Source organism: Haliotis asinina, chromosome 10 (genome assembly GCF_037392515.1).
Source record: "Haliotis asinina isolate JCU_RB_2024 chromosome 10, JCU_Hal_asi_v2, whole genome shotgun sequence".
NCBI classification, from domain to species: Eukaryota; Metazoa; Mollusca; class Gastropoda; order Lepetellida; family Haliotidae; genus Haliotis; species Haliotis asinina.
In genome coordinates this window covers 3,936,960-3,963,251 of record NC_090289.1, presented here as the reverse complement: position 1 = coordinate 3,963,251, position 26,292 = coordinate 3,936,960, and the positions used below count along the sequence as shown (strand labels likewise).

The 26,292-nt window shown below is 42.1% G+C and overlaps 1 protein-coding gene across 1 annotated transcript; it reads left to right on the top strand.

Annotated features, from left to right (window-relative positions):
- Positions 1-1,875: 1,875 nt before the first annotated feature.
- On the top strand, positions 1,876-22,981 carry LOC137299101 (cytochrome P450 3A29-like). Its single transcript, XM_067831602.1, has 14 exons — positions 1,876-2,174; positions 2,699-2,786; positions 3,134-3,186; positions 3,999-4,095; positions 4,262-4,378; positions 4,682-4,770; positions 5,769-5,920; positions 17,611-17,750; positions 18,235-18,349; positions 18,892-19,049; positions 19,452-19,540; positions 19,891-20,028; positions 20,369-20,519; positions 21,643-22,981. Exons 1-14 carry the CDS (start codon positions 2,101-2,103, stop codon positions 21,718-21,720), a joined length of 1,539 nt encoding a protein of 512 aa, XP_067687703.1. The 5' UTR covers positions 1,876-2,100; the 3' UTR covers positions 21,721-22,981.
- Positions 22,982-26,292: the final 3,311 nt, after the last annotated feature.

Genomic DNA, 26,292 nt, shown 5'->3' with positions numbered 1-26,292 from the left:
GTCAAGATTTACAGAGACTTTCGGAAACGACGATATCTTATGGTTTGGGGATGGGTTCCATGAATACGCTTGAAAAATACAACGAATCAACTAGAGTTCCCAACGGTGCGTGTATAATTCCATATGATTAACTGTACGGAACACTCTCCCTTTGACTGGCTTCTAATAGTTTTCTTGTCAAAGTTTGAAAAAAGGTCAAAATGATACAATGGAACAAATACCCACCTGCCTAGGCAACAGATTAGTAGTTTCATATCATTACTGGACACACTATTGAGAAAAGGGGGTGCACTCTTGTTTCCATAGTCATTGAAATTTCATAACAAAAGGTCACACACACACAAGCCCTCTGGAACCGCCTATGTGCTCTTCTCAAGCTGGGTAATAGGCATGGAACTTAAATGTCGTGACAATATTCTATCACACAATGAATGTTTGGAATACGCTGAAAAGTATCTTTACTTTCAGGTAACCTGCAAACTACTGGAACTACATTTTCTAATAGGAATACCGAGCGTAATACATAGGGATTGCGTCATGACCGTCAAGACAGGACACAGGTTAACAATGGTGCGATGCTGGTGTGATAAAGGGCGATAATGCTCTGATAACAATTCGAAGGCGTGACTGCAAACATAGGTGTCCATTATTTCCTATTCTTGTTTATACATATTTGCTCATGACTCATGGGCAAAATTGTACTGTACACAGTTTCTGAACTTTCACTCGTACCCATGAATTGTGAGGAGAACCCTGCCTGCTTTCCTGTAGACAACTCTTGCTAGATTGACCCTGCTTGTACGACCGTCGCTTGGTAGGCTGTCTCACAGTCCCTGAACCACATCATTTTCACTACTGCCAAGTCCTCTCTACAAAGCTAAAGCTCTAAATAAAGCAGTGCTAGAGGTTCAGGAATCTCTGGTCACCGTGGGGCTTCTTTTCAATTTATATGGGTTAGTTTGCAACCATCAAAATTATATATATTCAGAGACTTCGCATTAGTCAAGTCGCTTGGATGCGTTATCGTCTCACTGGGTCATGTTTATAGATAACCCGACCGTTTGTTTGTACTCGTTCGCTTACAATACATACTCGGATCTGGTTTTCAAGTGTGTTTTTTTAAAATCTCATACGTCTAAAACCTTTTCTGACGTCTGTGCAGTGTGTACATGTCGTAAATATTTTGTGAACTCTGATTATATGAGTTTATAAAGCACTAAATGGAATACAGAGTACAGAATACAGACTTAGTGGTTAAAGCGTTCGCACGTCACACTGAAGACACGGGTTCGATTCCCTACATGGACAAATTGTGTGAAGGCAATTTCTGGTGTCCCCACCATGGTATTGCTGGAATATTGCTGAAGGTTCCGAGAAAGAAAACCTCACTCACTTACACTCACTTTATTCCGAGTTCATTCCTCCTGTCATGAGGCGACTTTACATTTCATAAATACTATCAAAATAATGTAGGTGGCCATGGAGATCGTTTTCACTTAACCTTGATTACTTAAATGTTTTAAAACTGGTCAAACAATTCCGCGGTAGATAATTGCAGTGAATGATATTTGGCCTACAAACAGTTGATGTACACTGCAGTCCTCTGTCCACGATTAAAAGTCATCAAACATTGCATGTGGAAAAACAGAAAATAGTTGGACATATTCACATGAAGTTGTGTTATCATAGTAGACTTGAAATATAAGAGGAAAGGAGTACTGCTTGTGGTCTCCAGGACCCAAGAGAATGATTAAGAGGAGTCCATCTCAGTCAGGGATTGTTGGCTACGTACGGGCTCATTTAGGAGGATTGTACTGAGTGTTTTCAAGAGACATTTATTTTTGATAAGATAATCAATGTTACTCTAGTGATGTCAGTCCCCACGATTACAACATACTGATTATCGCATGCTTTTGTCGTCTCGTCTCAAAACGAACTAGTTTCAGACCCCTGCATGACCCCCGTGACTGCGCTGTTTTAACAACACTTATATTCACAGCCTCTGGGAGTTCCGCAACACAGACTGTGCAATCGCGGTGACTTCGTGGTTAATCTGAGGAGTATATTGGCAGTTTGGGGTAGTTATCAAAAGCGTTCAACATGGAGATCTTGGGCCTCGTGGACGTCCCACTGTACATCCTTCTAGTCCTAGCGGTGGCTGTGCTCGTCTATATGTGAGTAGATGAAATATGTATTACTAGGTCGACCACTTATCTCACGACGAATTGCATGTATGGCAATAGGTGCCTGTACAAGGCTTCGACAAAAGCAATGGCTTATACATGATTTGAGCTCTGGAACATTATACATTAAAAACTGACATAACAAGTGTCTGTTAATAGAGGTTTTGAAGTAAACACGAGTGTGTACTCTAGGTATGTGTTGTGCTGGGATTTTCTATCGACTTGGATAGTGCATGAGTTATATCATGACGCTGGATGTAGACTAAACAGACCACGAAAGACAAGGGAATGAGCATCCATATTGATAGTATTTGGACACACGTCCACTGAAATGTACGTCATTTATTAGTTTCCCTTAAGTGTGAATCGTTGGTACAGTCGTTAAGGGCCTCCCCTGAAATCACAAGTACGATGTTTGCATTGAATTGAAAGTACTCATTTTGACCAGTATTTCCAAACTCTTAAGAACCTTTCACATTTGGGCCTCATGCAATGCAATGATGCGTATTTTTCAGTCATGGAACCTGGAACTTCAATTACTTCAAGAAACAGGGCATCCCTGGACCAACACCATACCCTCTTTTAGGAAACGCCCTCTCATTTGTAGGTTCAGTTAATTACTTGCCATCGATTGATTTATGATCATACACTATGTGAAATATATTTTCGATTGAATAACAAGATGTTAAGTTGGCTATTTTTTTCTGCAGGAAAAGGTGACATCTGTGTGTATAGAAAGAAGCAAAACAAAATATTTCCCGTGTGGGAAATCACACCTAGGTCCTTAAACCCATCTGAAAATGAATGTTGTGTCTAGTCCTTGGAAATATGAATATCCTTGTCTTACCTTATTATCATCTGTTGATTTATATTTTACAGAAGAACTGCATTCAGTGGCACTAGTTTTAAGAAATGACAGAATTCAAAAGTGTTTTTAATTTATTTTACAGTCTTTCTTCCACAAATTCAAAGAATGGAACCGAAAGTACGGCAATGTGTATGGGTAGGTTCATCTCGTTCACTTATGATATTGCTTACAGTGTGATCTGGACAGCAGAATGAGTATCCTGTTCCACGACAATTGAAACAAATGCTCGCAGGTTTCGTCATAGAGAAAAAAACCCTCCTTTATCCAAGTTGGTGTTTCATGATAAGACGTTTTAACTTCAAAATCATGATCAAGATCATGAGCACAGTGCTTATAAAGCACTAATTCCATTCACGATGTATTTGGGATTCAATTTAACAGAACAGGGCCTGTATTCACTCACTGAGGGTTCTCGGAGATCAATATGTTGTTGTTGTTGTTTACATAGTGCGTTCCCTGTTTTTGAATGTGGTATTATGATGTTTTAAATTTGTAATTAAGACTGTAAATATGTATATTATGTCTTGGTCTCATCTACTTCTGTCATCAGTTACATGTAACTGAAGGCAGACACAAACCTTTCCACCATCACTACCAGTAGAGATTCTTGGGTGGAATTATTACGCATGGAGGAATCTATGATTGTTGCAAGTCGAGAAAAGGTGAATCTGATGGTCTGGTTTTGTGATGTGCCACATTGTATGACATCTTCCTTAGGTGTCGTTTCTGGTCGTTGATTCATGTGGCTATATGTGATAAGTTGCGGTGCGGCATGAAACAACTGACTCCTGTCAAAACTGGTCCACATATTCTTAAAGCTGAGATTTTTGGAATGGCATAGAATTATCCAATATTTTAAACAATCAAAACAATCTGCACCTGATTTTGTTTTGAATGTAATATTACTATTTCTCATTTTCTCATACCACGTCACTTCTTGATCTTAGGATATTTATGGGAAGGACGCCAGCCTATGTTATATCGGATCTGGACATTCTGAAGGAGGTGTTCGTCAAGAGCTTCAACACTTTCAGAAACAGGATGGTAAACAATGGTTTCAAGTATCTTACCTGTGACAAAGCAATTACGTTATTTATTGCTAAGGACAAGCACGAAAAATATCTCTCTTTAAATATGCTACTTTTAAACAACTTAGTGTTACATACCAGTTCATATATTTCATAAAACTTGCTGTTCAATTTGTTTCCAGAAAGTCTCACTCATCCCCTACCCATTAAATTTGGGTGTATTTTTCTTGGACGATGAGCACTGGCGGAGAGTGAGAAGCATCATAACGCCGACCTTCAGCAGCGGCAAACTGAGGAGGGTGAGACTCTTTAGTCGTTGTTATAGAGTAGATATAACATGTATAGATTCCGGATTAGAAAACGTATTACTAACCAAGACCCTTTGCTTGTTATCCTTTTCTTTTCTACTGGGTTGAGGACTAAACAAACCTGTCACACTATACACAGATCTAATGCGGACCTGTCCTTTCGTTCCCAGGTATATTATTCGTAACATTTTCACACAAGCAGTGTCTGTCTGATGTAATACATTCTGAATATGTTCCGGTTTTACAGCATTACGAGAAGTATGCTGATATATGGCTATCAATTTGGATTTCTAGATGTGCACTGCCATCAACGATTGCTCAAGGATTTTAACAACCAACTTCTCTAAGGCTTTTGGGAAAAAGGAAGGGGTGGTCGTGAAAGAGTAAGCATTGTGTTGACAGTTCGAAGGCCATTTTATGTTCGGTCAAGAAATTGATGATACTTCCCTCAAGGACAAATACCTTTTAATACTGCAAGCTTGTTTTTTTCGGGATTTTTCTAGGACGTGCGTCCATAGAGAATAGTACACGAAACCTCATTACATACGAATTATACGATGTCACCTACCTTAGGAAGGTCACGAGTTCCGTATAATTCGTGTGTAATGAGGCCGGGTGTGGTATTTTATGTACAAGCCACGTTTTACATGCATTAACGTGACAAAATAGCGTAGTTTTGATATTTTTATAATTTCAAACCGAAACCGGTTCACGTTTTGCATGACGTCACACTGTAATGGCGTCACTACATCCTTGGAAGCCGAGGTCACGATGCATGTCAGGTGTCACTGCCTCGAACAGCCTCCTACAGCAGCCCGTTTCTTTGTTTGCACGTGTATCGCTTAGCTAACATTACTGGGGGAAACATTTTGTTTATGTCTACTCACGGGTCTACTCATTAATGTCTCTATTCCGCTCACAGTCAAACAGCGACACGGCAACGTTCGCAATGTTTACTCTCCTACAATGCACATAAGTTGCTGAATAAATAAATTCACGTGTTGCTCATGAATGACAACGAAGTTCCGTCACAACGTGACGTAACTGAGTAGTCATTAGTTATCCAATCAAATTATTAGAATCTCAGGTCAAGTCGTTACGACGATGGGTCTACGCGATACGACACTCGTGCGAGGTTCGAGATTAGTATGCACGCACCAATACGTTGATCATGTGGGTAACAAATAGTTTTGCCTGAGCACGAACATCCGTGCCAACGATGAAAACGTTTGGTTTTCTTCTTACAACTAAAGGTGCCATTTAACCCCGTTGTTAAACTATAAGTAACTGTTGGAGAACGAGGACTTGGCAGTTTATGATGTAACTTGTTGCTGACCGATTTTATACCTAAAAAACATTAGTGTGTTGGTATATGTTTCAGGTACTTTGGAGCTTACACTATGGACGTGATTTCACAGACTGCCTTTGGTATAAAAGTCGACTCTCAAAACGACTTCAGCAATGTATTTGTCGCTAATGCTAAGTCGATGTTTGTACAAACAAAGCAAAGAAGAATACTGCCAGCGGTAGCACGTACGTTATATGCTTCAAACATTTCCCTTCCTTTAACAACTATAAATCTTCTGTTTACATTTTGGGCACTGAACAAATACGTTTGTTTTTAACACGAACGTATGGTATATACACTTACAACATTATATGTTGTTAACAGTAGGGTGTGGGATATACACTTACAACATTATATGTTGTTAACAGTAGGGTATGGGATATACACTTACAACATTATATGTTGTTAACACGAGGGTATGGTATATACACTTACAACATTATATGTTGTTAACACGAGGGTATGGTATATACACTTACAACATTATATGTTGTTAACACGAGGGTATGGTATATACACTTACAACATTATATGTTGTTAACACTAGGGTATGGGATATACACTTACAACATTATATGTTGTTAACACGAACGTATGGTATATACACTTACAACATTATATGTTGTTAACACGAACGTATGGTATATACACTTACAACATTATATGTTGTTAACAGTAGGGTATGGGGTATGCACTTACAACATTATATGTTGTTAACACGAACGTATGGTATATACACTTACAACATTATATGTTGTTAACACGAACGTATGGTATATACACTAGTAGTATATACAATGGGGGTTTTAAAACACTTTCAAGAAAAGTCTCTACAAAGCCTTATTTAGTAAATAAGGCTTTGGTTGGGCCCTTAGCTCTTGCTACTATTACCCCTACTACTTAACGTGTGTTGGAGGTAACACTGTGCCGTACGGTACGATCAATAATTCTTCTCTTACAAACCCCCTACCCGGCCCATCCCTCAAGTAGTACAAGTTAGGTTCGTCGGCTTTTATATCCACTTTATCTATGTTGTAAGTTTTGACTGACCATATAGGATCGGTGGCCCGCTTACGGCTATCACCCTCGTGTTCCCCCGGCTGGTATAGATACCTCACTAGGGCCTTATCTGGTATCTGTTTCTCCTTCCCACGCAATGGAGCGGCCGACTCTGCAACTATTGATTTTAGTTTGATAACGTCTGCCGGTTTCTTACCGGTGAGACGGGTGACTTCATGGTTGATTGCCGACACCACCTTGGGTAACCTTGTGACCCATTCAGTCGATCGTTTTCCAGGGGTGGCCATCTCCCTAGCATACTGATGGCCAAACAAGCGCTCAGCCAAAGTCCTATTAAATCTCTCAACTATGGCTTGGCTGCGATGGGCTCTGGCCGTGCCACGCCTGACCTTTGTATCGTGTTTGGCTAGCAGTTGTGACACGGCACCCATGAACTCCCGTCCGGGGTCAACTTGCAGCTCTGTTGGCCACGTCAGCGGACTGCGTTTGTATATGCGTTCGAATCCTCTGGCTACCTGAGCCAAATCTTTCGTGGTCAAGGGTTCGGCTTCCTTGTAACGACTGGCTACGTCCACTACGGTTAAGGCATACTTGTACCTCTTGTCGTGGGGTAGGAACAGTAGGTCTGCCTGGTGAACGCTATTAGGTATGTTAATACCGAACCTCCTTCTAGGCACGTAGCGTGGTGCCGGCAAATAGATCTGCCACAGGGCTTGTTTTTCAAGCCACGCTTTGGCTGCCTCCGGGGGTACTCGCGCTATTTTAGCTAGCTTATCTACTGCGCTAGCTCCTTTCCAGTACCCACGCGGGCTGTAGTAAATAGCCTCAAATTTTTTCATGTCCATACGCGTATGTGTTTATCCCATCAATAGCTATCCAACGTTTAGTGTCCATAGGCGACAGGGACGTCTTGTTTATAGTCAGTCCGTATATCTTATGTCCATCACTTCTAAGTGTGTTCATTTTATGCCTAAAGGTACGGGTCGAACATGAGCACCCTGTGTATTTTGGTCAGCCTCATACCCAACGACAGGTACAGCTGTAGGTTGCGATAGTGAACGATGTACTTGGTCTTATTCATTAAGTTAGGAACGAGTTTTTCAACGTCTGTCACACGCCCACCTAACAAGTTATGTTGGTACTCAGACATCCAGTCTGGGTTGGTCGGTCTTGAGCACGAGCTTAGCGTGTTTAGTTTCAGCGAGCTGTTTCTTCACCCGTTCCCGTTCTAATTTGCTCATCACATCGTTCTCTCTCAAACACTCCTCGAACGAATCCCTGTCCTTGCAGTGAAATAAGGCCACCCATCGCGTCTGCTCCCTGAGGTCTTTCAACACCGAGTTGAACTTCTACGTTAGCACCCAGACGCTGTGATTTGCATGCCGGCCGGAGAAGGCCAGGTACGATAGCATGTCTCTCTTTTTTGTTATCTCGCGATTAGCGCTGCAGTCGTCCAGTATAAACAGCGTCGGTTCCCCTTTAAATTTCTCGTGAAGAGCTTTCAACCAGTCCTCCAGGCGTGTTCCAGGGTCGATTTTGTGTACGTCCGGGTCCGTCATCACCCAAGGTCGCGCGTACGTTTTATTCATGCTCAGAGTAGGGCACATGATAACGATGTTATCGAACACATCCTTGTAGTAACCCTCCAACATATCCAACACGAAAACGGTCTTCCCACAGCCAGTCTGCCCGCACACTATGGCGCAGTGTGGGTCAGTGGGGAGGTCAATAGATGGCTTGCACGAATCTCCCATTGTCTATATTAAGTTGCGCGTCCATAATAACGTAAGATATAATTTCAACTTACCAGCGGGTTGAGCCTTCTTAGTAATCTGGATGGTTATCCCTTCGCTGCCGTTATCTATACGGCGCCCGCTACCATGCAGTTTATCATCATCCGTGGATCGCATGTCCAACCATAGGGCGTACTTGGTGGTCAGGTATTCACCGATCTGCACGGAGCCGAGGTTCAGGTCCTTTGTTATGTAATCCCCCACTGGTAGCTTTTTTATCTCATCCCACTGCTGGTGTGGTCTCATACCATGACTGAACAGCTGGTTGGGCACGCCCTCGATGGTCACTTCCACCTTTTCAATCTCGGGGTTGAAAAACTTCTCGCTGTCCCTCCGGAATGGCTCGTAATCCTCCACGGGGACGACCAGGATACCTTTCATCGATCGCGCCGGCACGTTCAGGTTGATATTCCACACAGTGTCGCTCTTATCTCGCATGACTGATCTATGCCTCAGTACGCGATCGTACAGGATAGCCATCTTCCCAGAGTACTGGCTTCGAACCTGCCTGGCCAGCTCCGGGCTAGTGACCATGTCGAACTCCAGAGAGATGTTGTCTATGGCATAACTGGCCTCATCACCGTTCGGCGTACGCACTACTTTGCTATAGTCGTTAAACGTGAGCTCGTATTCGAGCCTATCACCCAGCGCGGCCTGGTAAAACGGCGCGTGTCCCGTGAGCAACTCGAAGTCGAGCGGCACGCAGAATCGATTCCCGTATGCTCGAGCGATGGCCTTTTCACCGTCCGATAGCTTGTCTTGCTGGTCTGGCGTGAAGGCATACCCTATGCGCAACCGGGTTGATTTGCTGATACCCTGGTACACATCATTGACTCGTTCTCCCTCGCTTTTCCAGAGATCCCCGTAGCAGTGAAACACGTCGCTGTCGTCGATACTCAGCACCTCGTTACCGCTGATCTACGGTCGCTTTCTTGATGATAGCTCGCCCCACGTTCCGCACTAGCTCGCGTTTGTCGTTGTCGGAGGTCAACGTGATATTGAACGCCACTCGAACAGTGCCTGGTACAATGAGGTCATTCTCACCAAGGTTTGGAAATCTAACCAGCAGAGTTTGATTCTGGTCTATCTTGCTGGGATTGTTGGTGATGGTCACCGACTGGCGCACGGCTCTGGCTCCTAATGGCTCTCTCAATCTTCTGAAAAGATCTAATTTTCTGCCGTACATTGTTATATATAAACGAAATATATTTTTGATACTAAATAATGGATGAAGACATACCTATGGATGATATGTGGGACGATAGTGCCCAGGCATCCAATGATGACCAGGAGACCTCATTCTCGCAAGGTGGCTCACTCATGGAGGGCGCCGTCGACGATTATTACAACGCAGTTGAAAATAAATCCAAACTCAAGCCGTTGGGAAGGAACTATTCCAGGTTTACCCTCGATAGCAATGGCACGCTGTGTTTGAAGGCTCACCCGGAGATCGATCTCGTGCATAAACGCACGAGAGAACCGCTTGCTTTATCAACACTGAGCAGTCGACATGGGAGTAACTTTGTCCGCGATGAACTAGGCTTCATAGATTACGGTGGCGCGCGACCTAAGCAGTATCCTCCGAAGTTAGTTCAAAGTCTGGAAGGCATCAGGGACGCCACATCGGATCAAAACATGACTTATGATATTGAAAAGGTGTTGGCCGACTACAAGAACAAGCCCTTCCCGGGCCTCGAAATTACCTTTCGGGAACTGAAGGGGTTGGACCTGTTGATGCAAACCATTCGTGGTCAGCTCTGGAAAAGCACGGCCAAAATGAGTGAGATAGACGACCACATCGCCTATGAAAAGGAAAAACTCGGTGAAACTGAGGACGAGTCTATGAAAGCCACCATCGAGGAACGAATACGTAATTTGGAAGATGAAAGGCAGACCTGGTTGGAGACAGCGTCCGGCTACAAAGAAAAGCTTCGATCCCAGACCAACCATGTGCGGGAAACCATCAATCAAGTCCTCTACCGAGACACCACGTTAGCAGACAGGATTCGGATATTGTTCCGGGAGCAAGGGATCACCATCGCCAGCATTCTGACTGCATTGGGTTTCATCATATCAACCCTGGTGGTGTCACTGACAGGGGGTACTGTGGGAGTTCCCCCCACACCCCCCACACCTGCCGGCGGCGGTGGGGGTGTTAAAGACTGGATAAAAAAACTCGGGGAAGGCCTAGCTAAACTGGCTGGTAAAGCCGCCGAAGCCCTTCCCGGCATCCTGGGTAGCATCGTCTCGTGGTTGTTGGGCGCTCTGGCTAAAACTGCCACGTGGCTCAGTCAAAACCTGTGGGCAGCCATCGTCGCCGTGGTGGGTCTGGTGTACGTAGCGGCTAAGAAATCTTTAACCAAATAAGTCCCAAAGCTACCCCACCAACCACCAGGGCCGTTTTACTATCAATATGCTGCTGATAGGAGGCCTGAATATGAGGGGGTACCCCCACATGAACTTTAGGCTCCGGGGGCGGCGCAACTATACCCGTTTCACGTGGTGGGATGTGTGGGATATAGGGGGTGTTAATATCGGGGTTGATACCCAACTTTTGATCCGCCGTGGCTATGACTATTTTGTTGTTATAACCCACCACTTTTTTTACTCTCAGTTGCATATCACTCGGAGCCATGTACAGCCCCACGCCGAACACGTAATTGACTTTCGATCTGGCGTATTCTAACACGTTTTGGTAACGGTCGATGGCCCGCGGGAGATCAACTGGAGAATTGATAGCATCCTCAACGTTGGCAACGAACTGTTTCTGAGCGTCGTAAGCAGTTCCCTTACCGATGATGTTGGAACGCGTCATCGACTGCGCACCCAACAGCGCCCACACGTACGTTCGAATCGAGTCGTTCAAGCGTATTGTACCAGCACGAGTGAATACTTTCGATGTTTTTGAGATCATTTTAGTCCAGGCTGTGGCTGCATCAGGATTGGTTTGCTTTATGCAGCTGACATGGATCTTTTCATTCGTTGTGGGACCTGTAAATGTATGACGGTTTGGGTTGTATGTACCATCTTTAGAACCGGCCATATATGTTCCGGACCTGTAGAAGTACACGAGAACTATACCGAGACCATGGTTCACACCAGGAAGGCGAAAGTCTTTATTCGTTGGAATCTCAAACTCCCCACAAACACGTTCATAAGCGCGTTTATCATAGGGGTTATTCGTCATACTCCACGCTTTATCTTGGGGAAGAGGAGCACTTATTTCCTTCAATATTCGTCTCGTTTGATAATAAATATGAAACAAAATGACTGCCTTACTCAGTTCGTCTATACCGTAGTCTAGTGTCACACCCGACCCTGTCGTCGCACACCACACAGCAAAGTTGAGTTGGTTCTGCCAAAACTGCATTGGGTTTTGATTCCAGTTTACCACCGCCTGCGCGTTATTAACGGACACGATATAGTTTTCAAAGATATTAATAAAGGTTGTTTTAAACCCCGTACTACCTACCACCACGATTTTCAAGTGTGCTAAGTCCATATTATAATATATAAATTATATATTATAATATGTACATAACACTTCCAGGAATAACGAGCGGTGAGGCCGTTCAGCTGACGCACGCGATCGATAACACGTCAGGCCAACTCGAAGTCGCACTCTGCGATATCACCTACCTACCGCAATGGACTAACATCAACGCCAGCAACAATAAGCTGTTCGTCAGTGGAACTCGCAGCCAGATAACTGACGGCTACTGCAGCGTGTGCTCTCTAAACGACGAGGTCTTCAAACCCCTGGGAGCCGAACTCAAGATGAACGACTCAAACGGTACAGTGGTGTTAATCAACAACGGAAGAAACCCCTTGAGGCTCGGCCGACCATTAGCGAGGATACTCGGTATGTCTCCTGACGAGATAAAACCAACAACAACCGTCACAGGCACGAAGTTACCCGATCTAGTACCGTACCGAGAGCTGTACATTCATCTCAGTCAGGTGAGCACAACGTACAACATTCAAGGAGGTCACCCTTCCAATATACTGAGAGCAGTGCCGGTGAAAACTGAGAAATACAACGACGGTAGAACCGAGTCGTTTTCACCACGGCAGTATAAGAGGTTAATCCAGGGTAACATACCTGAGCTGATAATATCGGTGTTAGATATAAATCATAATCCTGTAAATATAGGATACCTCAGCTTAACGCTTCATGTAAAATGACCAGCGCACAAGGGCCCGGAGTGAAAAAATGCGTCAATATCGGGATCTCCGACCTCGGAGACACGCGCGGTTTCGACGCTCCCGGAGTAGATGGTAAAACGTACACCTTGCAACTGAAAAACAACATTTACAAACGCGTTGAAGTCACCTCCGGTGGAGCCCTAAGTGATATAGTAGATAGCACAAGAGCAACAGTCAACACTAAGTACTCCCTTGTCAACACCGGTAATAACTGGATAATATACCCATCGTTCGGGGGTAAACTGCTCGACTTAGACGATGTTGAGAGAACTACCGTCGTCCGAAACAAACCATATATGCTCGTCTTCACCGAAGATGATAAGTGGGTGTTGTTACCCGATAACGACAACCACCTAAACAAAGTCGTGAACAATGGAACCCTGCTCGTGGCTTACGTCCCAACTCAGAGACGTAGCGTAGTCGTCAGCCCACTCGACACTATGGCAGCCCACATGCTATCAAGTAAACCGGCCATACAAAACGTGAAATTGCAGTTGGTGTCTGAATTCGAAGGCGTGGTCAGTATACTAGAGAGTCTACCGGCAAACTCAACACTGATCATCAAAGTCTACCTAGGGGAACCATCGGGGAATGATGTCGAGATCGTGAAGGGGATCAAACTCGGGTGGGGGAAACGACACCAGTATCAAGTTTGCAACGTTTACATGCGGGTGGGTGTCGTCTCCAACACCAGTCTGCAGGGGGTCAACGTGATCGTGGAAAACAAGATATCACTAACCAATATCTTCCTGCCTGACAACATACACTTCATGGGTATGAAGTTCACCCCTGAATTATTATCAGAAAACCAGTTGGAAATTATATCGTAATAGTATAACAATGACCAGTCATCGTTCCAACACTACGCTTAACGACCTAGGAGATACGGAGGGATTCGATCAGCCTGGTGATGAAGACGCCTTATATATCCTGCACTTCAAAGACAACGTGTACAGACTGGTGTCGTTATCAGATTTAAAAGAGCCCAAATGGCTGATCAACTTAACACTCGCCTCACCTTATATCACAATAAACAATACGTGGATCTCTAAGATTAGGAACAACGGTATCTGGCCCGGGGATTTCATTCCGGAGAATCACTTAGCATCTCCGATACTTTTGTATACCGAAACAAATGGGTTAAGTTCTGGATCAAATAATAAATTAACATTTAGCAGTAATTTTTTTATCCCGGGGTCTCTTGATAGAATATCCTCCCCCTACACACTCATCATAGAAGTCGTCTTTACGTATTTTGACCAGGTAAACTCCTCGAAAGGACGCCAAATTTTACCCGGGTTGGTAATACACTGGTATACCGAACACTTAGACCAATATTGTCGTATTGTTATACAACAGGATACCACGGGTTCTATAAACCGCTTAATAAGCCTCAGTGGGGTTTTTATTACAACAGAAAAGTCTATTAGCCTCTCACCTATTATCATTGGTAATGATCTATCCCTTGTAGGCTTCAAATACATTGATAGAATATTAACTGAAACCCAATTAAAATATCTTTCAAAATATATATTATAGGATGGGCCTGTACCCAGTCGTAGAGGAAGTAGCGAAGACGCTGGAAACCGTAGATGGGTTCCGCTTGAGGCAGTTATGTGATGTGAAACGCCAACTAGAACAAGACCGTGACACGCGGAAAGCACTATGTAAAAAGTACCATAGAGCTTTCAATATCGTGGACGGGGCTGACACTACCCTTATGGTAACCAGCATGGGACTAGGGGCGGCAGGTGTTGGGTTGTTAGCTACCATCGTGGCTGCACCTATAGTGCTAGGTATTGAAATAACAGCTGGGGTGGCAGGGGTGTTAGGGTTGGCGCTTAAGTTAGTATCACGCAGACTGCATCGTAAGGCATTGAAACACGACGAGATCAGGGTTCTGGCCAAAGCAAAGCTCAACACAGTGAGTGAGCGTATTTCCACGGCACTCTCTGACAGTAAGATCTCAGAAGAGGAGTTTCGTTCAATCCTCTCTGAACTCACAAAATATAACGGAATGAAACAAGATATTCGATCCAAGTCTCGTAAGTCTGCTATCAGCGAGGACGAGAAAAAAAAGTACATAGAACAGGGGATACAAAAAGCCCATCAAGCCTTTATTACGAACACCAAAGTGATCATAGGCGGTTCACGTTAAACTGTTTCATCGAGGTAAACGTGACATAGGCCGGGTAAGAGAAGAATTATTGATCGTACCGTACGGCACAGTGTTACCTCCAACACACGTTAAGTAGTAGGGGTAATAGTAGCAAGAGCTAAGGGCCCAACCAAAGCCTTATTTACTAAATAAGGCTTTGTAGAGACTTTTCTTGAAAGTGTTTTAAAACCCCCATTGTATATACTACTACACTTACAACATTATATGTTGTTAACAGTAGGGTATGGGGTATGCACTTACAACATTATATGTTGTTAACACGAGGGTATGGTATATACACTTACAACATTATATGTTGTTAACACGAGGGTATGGTATATACACTTACAACATTATATGTTGTTAACACGAGGGTATGGTATATACACTTACAACATTATATGTTGTTAACACTAGGGTATGGGATATACACTTACAACATTATATGTTGTTAACACGAACGTATGGTATATACACTTACAACATTATATGTTGTTAACACGAACGTATGGTATATACACTTACAACATTATATGTTGTTAACAGTAGGGTATGGGGTATGCATTTACAACATTATATGTTGTTAACAAGAGAGTATTGGATATACACTTACAACATTATATGTTGTTAACACGAGGGTATGGTATATACACTTACAACAGTATATGTTGTTAACACGAGGGTATGGTATATACACTTACAACATTATATGTTGTTAACACGAGGGTATGGGATATACACTTACAACATTATATGTTGTTAACACGAGGGTATGGTATATACACTTACAACATTATATGTTGTTAACACGAGGTATGGGGTATGCACTTACAAAAAATATATGTTGTTAACACGAGGTGTGGATATGCACTTATAACAGTATTTGTTGTTAGCACGAGGGTATAGGATATAAACTTATAACAATATTATGTTGTTAACAGGGAAGTAGGGGATTTACTCATAACAGTGTCTGTTGTTGACCCGAGGATATGAGGTATAACAATCTATGTTGTGAACACGACGGTATGGTATGCACACTTAAATCGATATCTGTATCTATAACGTTATCTGTTTTAACACGAGGATAGTGGATATGCACGTATGATGACACGATGGTGTGGACATGCACTTATAACTATATCTATTTTTAACATGAGGTGAGTGGGTCTGCGCATATAACGATGTCCCATTTGTAAGACGAGGAAATGGAGGAGTGGTACGTTTGATAACTGTTATAAGAGACAGAGGAAGCATTGTCACAATTAATGAAAATGCTTATCTTATAAAATAAATCAGTAAAAGTAATGTAGCAGTACTTCTAAAATATAATTTAACTTTCCTGAAAAGCCTGAAGACATCTCCCTGGCCCTTTTGATGTCCTTAGATAATGTTACGGTTACAAATTTGCCATGACAAAATGTGTCAGAAGTCCCCTTAGAACCAGCAAAATACAACACTGAGAAGTCTCATATTTTCAATACTGTATTCAGCCAAACAAAGGCAAAATATAAAGATTCACAAGAGAGGTTTCATGTACAATGCAAATGAGTCACATCTACAGTAACGGGTCACTTGATGTGAGAATGAGAAACAGTTATGCAGAATGTAACACAGCGAGCGGCCAGGCAGCATTTATGTAGATCAGGCGTTGACGGATATTGATTATGCATACTCCAGTTATCTGTGTGTATTTCCGTACCGACAACACGGGCAACTAACATTTATATATACATTCAGTCACTTCCTGAAAGTTCGAGCACATACGACCATCGCCACTAACGTGGAATTCTCTAGAAGTCTCCCGGAAGTATGCAGGTATTCAAAACATAAAGGTCAAAGGGGAGGTAACTCTAAAGCACTTCCTTCAAGACCTGCCGATAAAGTAATGAATATTTATGATACGAAATGTGACTCGTAATAATTATTATTCAAAACAATATACATTGTGACCTAGTAATAATTACTACTTAATTACTAATTCAATTTACAGATAATACATTCTCGTAACAATATATAAAAATCGATCCAAAACAAGGCGAGAGATATTACTGGGATCATCCAATGTAACACCAAAAGTCCATTTCAAAGATAAATCGATATCCTTAACACAAGCCTTTCCAGCAAATGGAACCACTACCATGTGTTCAATCAGCACACGAGGATATGGCCATGCTTAAGCTAGAAGATCATCGATGACCAGAAAACTCTCAACAATTTAAATTAGTCCATTCACTTCCACTGATTAACCTTCATCATATGTTGAACAGAAGTACATAACGTGTAGATATCTACAAATTTTGTACAACGTGTTAGGCTTATACTCTTATTACACATGTCTTACTTTTATGGCTAGAGCTTTGTCGCTTACATTTCGACCTAATCATTTTTTCGAGATTCCATATTATTGTTTTTTTGTTTGCCATACCGTTTTATATGACACATTGTTTTCTATGTGATGGTGGCTTATAAATAATTACGTCTGGACCTGAATAGCCAGTAAATGACACCACGATCAACGATATACCTAGCTGCGAAACGGTTGACCATGTGAGTCGAGAACACCCGACTTATACGCCCACCATGGGTTGCGGTAAAACATGATCTCTACGCGGTCTCCTCCGAAACTAAGCTGTCACATAAATATTTTTCCAAGCCCACAATCGTTGTGACAGAATTTCATTATTTTTATCCTTTGAAGGCTTCTTTCCACCATTGGTTTGGATTATCCAGAAGATTGGAGTTGGTGGTACATTTCCACAGAGTGCCATACGCTTTTTTCAAGCAAACATCTTGGAAATGATCAAACAACGACAGAACGACCCAAAGGAAAATCGAGAGGTTAGCTATAACTGTCGAACTCTTGCGTTTTGGTTTGGTCTGTTTCTTATAACGTTTCTTAATATACAGGCGGACAAATGGGACTTTTTTCTTGACCCCAGAACCTAGATATTTCTGTTTTGGTCAAGTGTTGTAGCTGATCGAGAAGTATGATGAATTCTGGTAAAATAGTGAAACATTTCTTCACACATTTTGTCAGTTAACTATCGATTTCGCTAGAACACAAGGTACGTCAAGAGTTAAATAAAGAATTGTTAAGTAAATAGAAACATCTATAAAATGTTTGAAAAGACAATATCCATGACGTTAACTTTCTAATAGTAGATCATTATTATCCAGTGATCGTATTTCACAGTCTGCTTTTCATTGTTACCGAATGTGGGTACTAGTATCCATTAATTCAAACCCTGCATTGGATTTATAAAGATGAATTCGCACACATTCTTTTGTAAGACTCACACAAGAAAGGATGTCATATTTACAGCAGAGAATAGACTTCCTGCAACTCTTGGTGGACGCTGAGATAACGGATGATACAGTTAAACAAGAAAACGGTCATACAGCCAATGGTCAGACCTCGGGGAAACATACAGTCAGACGTGAGTACACATCTGAGTATGCTGAGTGTGAACATGGCTTCGAACAGTACCTCAGTCGTAGTGACTTTATGTATTATAAATATGTAAATATACGTGCTAAAATATACATTGCTCGTTCACAGGACTCAATATTGATGCCATAAAACTGCCAAGTATGAAAAGATATGGTATATTATAACTTAAACAATATCGAATAACAGTTCCATTTCACCCTTATATGCCCATCCTTAAAAGAATCAGTAAATGCCAATATATTCGACCTTCAGTACAACAATTTATTCGTAGTAAGGCAACCATAGAACTTTAAGACTTAAAATCCAATTTGCTGTACTTCAGATATAAGCAGAAACGAATTGAAATGGATTATGGATCTTTTGCTGTCCCACACAGTACCATATGCACTTCATGTAATAGGCCTATGATCTTTCTTATGATAACAATTTTAACTTGATGTTGCATACCCTCACGAATCGACACGGTGATGCAGGGTCAACAGTTTGAAAACTGCATGTACATATTCCACCTTAAGATTACTGTTACAGGTCTAACAACGGATGAAATTGTTGCCCAAGGAATATTGTTCTTCATAGCTGGATACGAAACAACGGCCTCCACGCTGAACTTTGTATCCTACAATCTAGCAATGAACCCGGATATACAGGAGAAGGCTTTTAATGAAATCAAAGAGATGCTTGGGAATGTCAGTATGAAGGCTTATGCGTTTTGATACTTTCACACTTAACTTTATGATACAACGAGCAAACCCGCTCTAGAGCGTTAATCCGGAAACATTCTTGTTCTTTTCAAGTGAAAAGATAATTGTAAACATGATATCGAAGTGGAATAACAATTGTAAACATGACATCGAAGCGGCGATTGACCGAGAAATATTAAAAAGTTAGGAGAGGCTCAGGGATATGAGAATTCAGAAATGTGTGAGCACCTCTCGTAAGTCAGTATTGCATAAAACATTCCCGTTACAAATACGTCTTCAGAAACAGACATATACAATAAAAAAGAGGATCTGCTTGACGTTCTGGGTTAATCTCCTGCATACGGTAACAGTCAGTAGCAGACATAGTCGTTTTTTCCTCTATCCTAGGAGGAACCAAACCATGACAACATAGGGAAACTGAAGTATCTAGACAACATCGTCACTGAGACGCTCAGACTGTACCCTCCGGTTGTTGCGTAAGTTTGGAAAAATTAATGAACAATGAAGCTCAGTCGAGACAAGTGCTATATGCGTTAGACATGAACAACGCACAGAAATACATGGGTTATGAGGGAGATATATTGATCTTAGACATCATAACGTTGTAAGATATATATGTTCAAATAAAGTTATTTCAAATAAAGTTTGCATATTTGAAAAAAATAACGCTGTGTCATAAACGCGAGATGGCGTTATTCTTTTGCAAGGGGTGTCCACGTTTACCATGCAATTATGCGTTATGGTCACATTCGTCCAATGGAGATAAAATGAATATCGTGTGAAATTCACATTAAAACAATATTTAGAATTGACTGTCCATTTTTAGGTTGCATCGCAGAGCTTCTGAGAATATTCATCTCAAAGACCTGACAATCTATGAGGGTCAAACTGTCTTCGTGCCTGTACTTGCTCTACAGAGAGACCCTAAGCTCTTCAAGGATCCACATTCCTTCAAACCTGAAAGGTAATGTCATCCATGAAACGTATCTAATGGTACTGCTTTGGTGACTTCACCTATTTTCTCACTGGCAAAGTGACACGCCATTCATTCGTATACACACACGACGCTGTTTAAAGTTTGTATTGGATCTTTACAATGCAGACACCTCCCCCTCCGCCTCCCCCCACCTTCTTAACCCACCCCCACCCCCACCCCCACACTCCCCTACCCTACCCTTCACACACACCATAGCTCAATGTGCTTCAACACATCTCCTTTCTTAGACTGAAATGCCTGATACTAATTTCATTTTTCTGCCTGCAAAGAGGTTATTTAATATTGCATTTACTGTGACATGTTTCAGACATGATGACAAATCCAACCCACTGTCCTTCTTGGCGTTCGGATACGGTCCAAGGATTTGTATTGGGATGCGTCTGGCTTTGGTTGAGGCCAAAATAGCCTTGGTGCATGTTCTGAGAGCTGTGAAGTTTGCACGTGCGCCGGACACACAGGTTATACAGGATATACCGTATTCATAATCATCATCATCATCATCATCATCATCATCTCTTTCGGCATTTCAACGACTGTCATTTGCATTACTGGCATCTACATTGCACTATAATCAAAACTCAGAAGGCAGATAAAGGTATGCATATGCATACACGAAGTTTGTGGGGCTCAGCAATTTATCGTTGGTTACAATCTGTGTCGATAAATAAGACAGACTGATTATTCTCTGACTTTTCATACTATGAAAGGCAACTGTTTTATCGTGATTTCAGAAAACAATTCATTGACAAACATTGTACCCGTTACTGGAGTTGACAGACATTACAGTTAATGGCATGTAACAATGTGGGAACGGAAGTACTGTCAATGAACCCCAAAAGCTTTCTTGATGCATTGAATTAAAGAAGAACATAGATGGCTTTTCTGGGGTCTAAACAGACAACACATGGTCCTCATGCATTTAAGTTAGTGTGTTTTCGTCGCTTAGATTAATTTTCCAGTAAATATTATGGCGGGGAATTGAAATTGTGCTTGACACATTGTTTCAACCACAAGGCTTTCCAAGTAGGTTGTGTTTTGTGAAAAGGGTTAACAACAAACAACAACTGACATTTGGAAAGCTTTACAGGCCGTGTATGATTATCAAACATAACAACCTACAACGTTTATCACACTGACGACTGGTACATATATACCAAACTCTCTGATTCATTCATTACACGGTTAAACAAAATCTTCTGCAAACGATTGTTAACGTGGTGTGTGGTGCTATATTCCAAGTGTACGTGCCTAGTCAAAATGTACGTATCTAGTTTCTTCATCACAATGCACATACCTAGTTTGTTCATCACAATGTACATGCTTAGTCTCTTCATCACAATGTACGCATCTAGTCTCTTCATCACAATGTACATACCTAGTCTCTTCATCACAATGAACGTAGCTAGTGTGTTCATAATGATGAACCTTGTCTGCTTACGTACCTCATTGTCATATTGCCCTACTTATAAAATACACCTCTCTGGCACAGTCACAACATTAACAACCCTTTCTTCATAATTACGCGACTAATGGTTTTTGTTAGAATCCTCAAATATATCTACATGTAAGTTTTTCTTATAGGACGTGTTGACGTTCAATGAATCCGGCGTTCTTCAAACAGAAAAGGACATCAAGCTGAAAGTATCTCCAAGATGCTGAGGAAAGAGAACAGGCACCTGCAGTCCTCCTTTGTGATGAAACATATTTCTTTTTGTGCAAGAAAATGCAGCTTTTAGTGGTCAAATAAATGATCAACAGAAGCACATATAATATAAATATAAATACTTATGTATATTGTCAGAAATGTTCATGCTGAAACGTAATTGCATATAAACCCCAAGTCGTATTGTGAAATTACAAACTTGTATTGACTGGTAGTTCAGCTGTTATGATGTAGCAACTAGAACCAAATGTATATATTCCAGAGCTAAATACACTGAATTACATATTGTTGCTCAGGGGTGATTATGACACCTGATGTCAACTGGCGTCATATCTCATTTGTCCGTATTGAAATATAACTTGCCTTTGTATCATAATGAATATATGGTGTGTTGAGTATTAGAAAGGAGTAGTGTCAGTCCTTAGACAAATTACAAATCACAGTATATCTTGAAATCTTCGTTTGCCTCATATATACATTATTCAACAACATTACAAACTATTCTAGAGTCAGTGTATGTATTCTGAATGCCAGCCAGATAGCAGTGACATTCAGTATGTTTCCCCTAACTTTAACATGCAGACGTTAACGTGTTTACCCAACATATAAGTATACAGAGTCAAAAAGAAACTCCACAAAATGTAATTCTTAAAAATAATGACTAACATTTCTCTGATGATACATTTATGTATCCGAAATGGGATCGAGTACATCACACAGATCTCAGCAATGGAATAATAACAATTTAACCATTCTACCATCTCTTGTTCTTTTATTGTGCCCTGAAGAAGGAATGTGAAGTTTCTTTCTTGACTCAGTATATATATGATAAGTTGAATAAAATCGATTTTTTGCATAGAATAGTTGGTTCTGAATGTTGCAATTGCCTTGTTTAACTCTCTGCCTAAATGTCTAATAGTTGGTACTTCCCAAGCGACAGCGAAGGATATGCTGATATTTAGGCATAAGTATCGTGTCATAGTATGTTATGGGCACAAATATAATATTCTGTTTATTACCGAAGTCGTTAAATTGAGGAAAATAAACTCAAATCTGGTTTAAAACATGGGTTATCTACCCGCCGTCGCCGCATGTAGAACGCAACGTCACACAAGAACCGTGTCGTCATGACATTTTTCATGATGTCTAGTTACCATGACAAATTGATGTTTTGCCCTAGAGCATCGTATGAAAATTATGAATCCCGAAATGTTCGCCCTCGTAGGTAATAAATATATATATTGAGATATAACTCACGAATTATATTGTGTTTGTGTGTAGCAATTTTATGACAGCGGTAAATGGAGTATGATCCAGACAATCCAGTGATAAACATCATGATTGTCGATCTACACTTCGGTTGTGTTTGATGGTGGATGGAGAATATCTCACAAGCACATGTATGGACTTACTAATATTGGGGATGATTCGGCAGGGAGAATCGTGAGTTGTCACATGTGATACAGCAAGGTAATTTTTGTTATGATTCCAGTTGTCATTTGGCTGACGCTGTCATGGATCATTCTCATGACTCTTCTAAATGTTCAAGAGAAAATTTCAACAATTTCTATCAGTTGCTGAGGAACCATTACAGGGAACAGTTGGTTAAGCTGCATAGAGAAACTTGAGAATGCAACGTTCTATCAAATGGAGCGCTGTGTTAAGGACGAGCTGGCAAGGTTGCAGTTTGGCAATTATTTGATGAATAGCAGTCATTAGATGTACCTGCGAATAATGAATGGATGTTGTTGAGCTTTCAAATATAATATATGTTATCTAACATCTGCACGTACTTTCCGATATTTCAAAAATAGATCACTGTCTGAGGGTGTTAAATAAACACATGTCATAGTTATAGTCAGAATCGAAGTAGTATAGGGAATGATAGTTCTGGCTCACTTTCAAGAAATGTCTCTACAAAGCCTTGTTTACTAAATAAGGCTTTGGTTGGGTCATTAGCTCTTGCTACTATTACCCCTACTACAAAAAAGTTGGCGGTAATTACTGTGCCTTGGTAGGAGGTAACACTGTGCCGTACGGTACGATCAATAATTCTTCTCTTACAAACCCCCTACCCGGCCCATCCCTCAAGTAGTACAAGTTAGGTTCGTCGGCTTTCATATCCACTTTATCTATGTTGTAAGTTTTGACTGACCATATAGGATCGGTGGCTCGCTTACGGCTATCGCCCTCGTGTTCCCCCGGATGGTATAGATACCTCACTAGGGCCCTATCTGGTATCTGTTTCTCCTTCCCACGCAATGGAGCGGCCGACTCTGCAACTATTGATTTTAGTTTGATAGCGTCTGCCGGTTTCTTACCGGTGAGACGGGTGACTTCATGGTTGATTGCCGACACCACCTTGGGTAACCTCGTGACCCATTCAGTCGATCGTTTTCCAGGGGTGGTCATCTCCCTAGCATATTGATAGCCGAACAAGCGCTCAGCCAAAGTCCTATTAAATCTCTCAACTATGGCTTGGCTGTGATGGGCTCCGGCCGTGCCACGCCTGACCTTTGTATCGTGTTTGGCTAGCAGTTGTGACACGGCACCCATGAACTCCCGTCCGGGGTCAACTTGCAGCTCTGTTGGCCACGTCAGTGGGCTGCGTTTGTATATGCGTTCAAATCCTCTGGCTACCTGGGTCGAATCTTTTGTGGTCAAGGGTTCGGCTTCCTTGTAACGACTGGCTACGTCCACTACGGTTAAGGCATACTTGTACCTCTTATCGTGGGGTAGGAACAGTAGGTCTGCCTGGTGAATGCTATTAGGTATGTTAATACCGAACCTCCTTCTAGGCACGTAGCGTGGTGCCGGCAAATAGATCTGCCACAGGGCTTGTTTTTCAAGCCACGCTTTGGCTTCCTCCGGGGGTACTCGCGCTATTTTAGCTAGCTTATCTACTGCGTTAGCTCCTTTCCAGTACCCACGCGGGCTGTAGTAAATAGCCTCAAATTTTTTCATGTCCATACGCGTATGTGTTTATCCCATCAATAGCTATCCAACGTTTCGTGTCCATAGGCGACAGGGACGTCTTGTTTATAGTCAGTCCGTATATCTTATGTCCATCACTTCTAAGTGTGTTCATTTTATGTCTAAAGGTACGGGTCTTGAACAGGGCTTCCTTGAATCTGGCGTGTTTGATGTGTTGTTTCACCACATACTTCTTAACCCCCTTAGCCTTCCGGATCTCACTATTGTCGGCTTTCAGTATGGAGTACATCTTAGGTCTCAAACCTATGTACTCGGCTATGGGCGTGCCAGCACACTCGTCCTTCATCTTACCTAGGACCTTTTTATTTACCGTACTGTGTAGGGTATGGGTCTTAGGGTAGTCGCTGGTGTCGTATAATTCGAGGTGTTTTTTCATGTCCTCGTACACGTCCTCGGTTTGAATCTCCATCAGCAGGGAATCCGTGTCAGTGTACAGTACTTCACACCTGTCGCCGTACTGTTTCTTGAGCTCGTTGTAGTAAAAGTCGTACATCAGGTGTTTGGATAAATCGAGGATGCTCATCCCCACGTAAACAGGCCGGTTGAATTTTATGTGGCTTTTCTTCATGTGTATGGCAACCAGGTTGTCTGTAAATATTTTATTACGGTTGAATGCCGGACTGGCTATCAATTTCCTGAGCTTGTCTTCCTCACTAGATCTAACCAGCTTCACGGTCACGCGTTTCCTCAGGTTCTCCATAGTCTTACCAAACACCGAGTTGTTCATGAGCTTGTAGAGATTTTTCTCAAAATCACTGGTGGCTTTTTTTCGTAGGTCTGTGTTCATTCTGATGTAGGGCTCCATCCATGGGCTCTGGTCGAACATGAGCACCCTGTGTATTTTGGTCAGCCTCATACCCAACGACAGGTACAGCTGTAGGTTGCGATAGTGAACGATGTACTTGGTCTTATTCATTAAGTTAGGCACGAGTTTTTCAACGTCTGTCACACGCCCACCTGACAAGTTATGTTGGTACTCAGACATCCAGTCTGGGTTAACCCTCATACGTTCGGGGGCCAGGGGGTAGCTGTTGTGCGATGTGTGTAATTCCTTGGGATACTCTAAATCAACCTCAAGGATATAACCTTTGTTCGAATCTGGTGCAACCCCCATAACATCAACGTGGGGTACCCATTCGAATCCCCCTGTAGGTAGATACTGGCTCATGGCCCAGCCGTACAGGTTATTTGCGTCGAGGTAGAGAATGTGATTGGTTGGTTTGTTAGGATCGTAACCTTTCACGTATTGATTATTTGCTTTAGCGTATCGTTTGGATGCCATGGAAATCCCACCTCGCAAGCCTTTCTCAATGAATAGGTGCATGTCGTAATCTGTGAGCAATTCCAAATTAACTCCGGTCTTTTTAAGCAAGGCGTCCCACGACAGACCTGGGCTGGTGTAATACCATGCGGGATCGAGTTTATACTGCTTGAAACATGTCCGCCTAAACGTCTCAAACACGTCGGCTAACAGCAGTACATCTGTCCTCAAGTACAGGTCGTGATAATCACCCAGGTTCTTACAACCCAGTTTATTCCATACGTTAGTCGCGTGCGAGTAATCATCTCGTGAG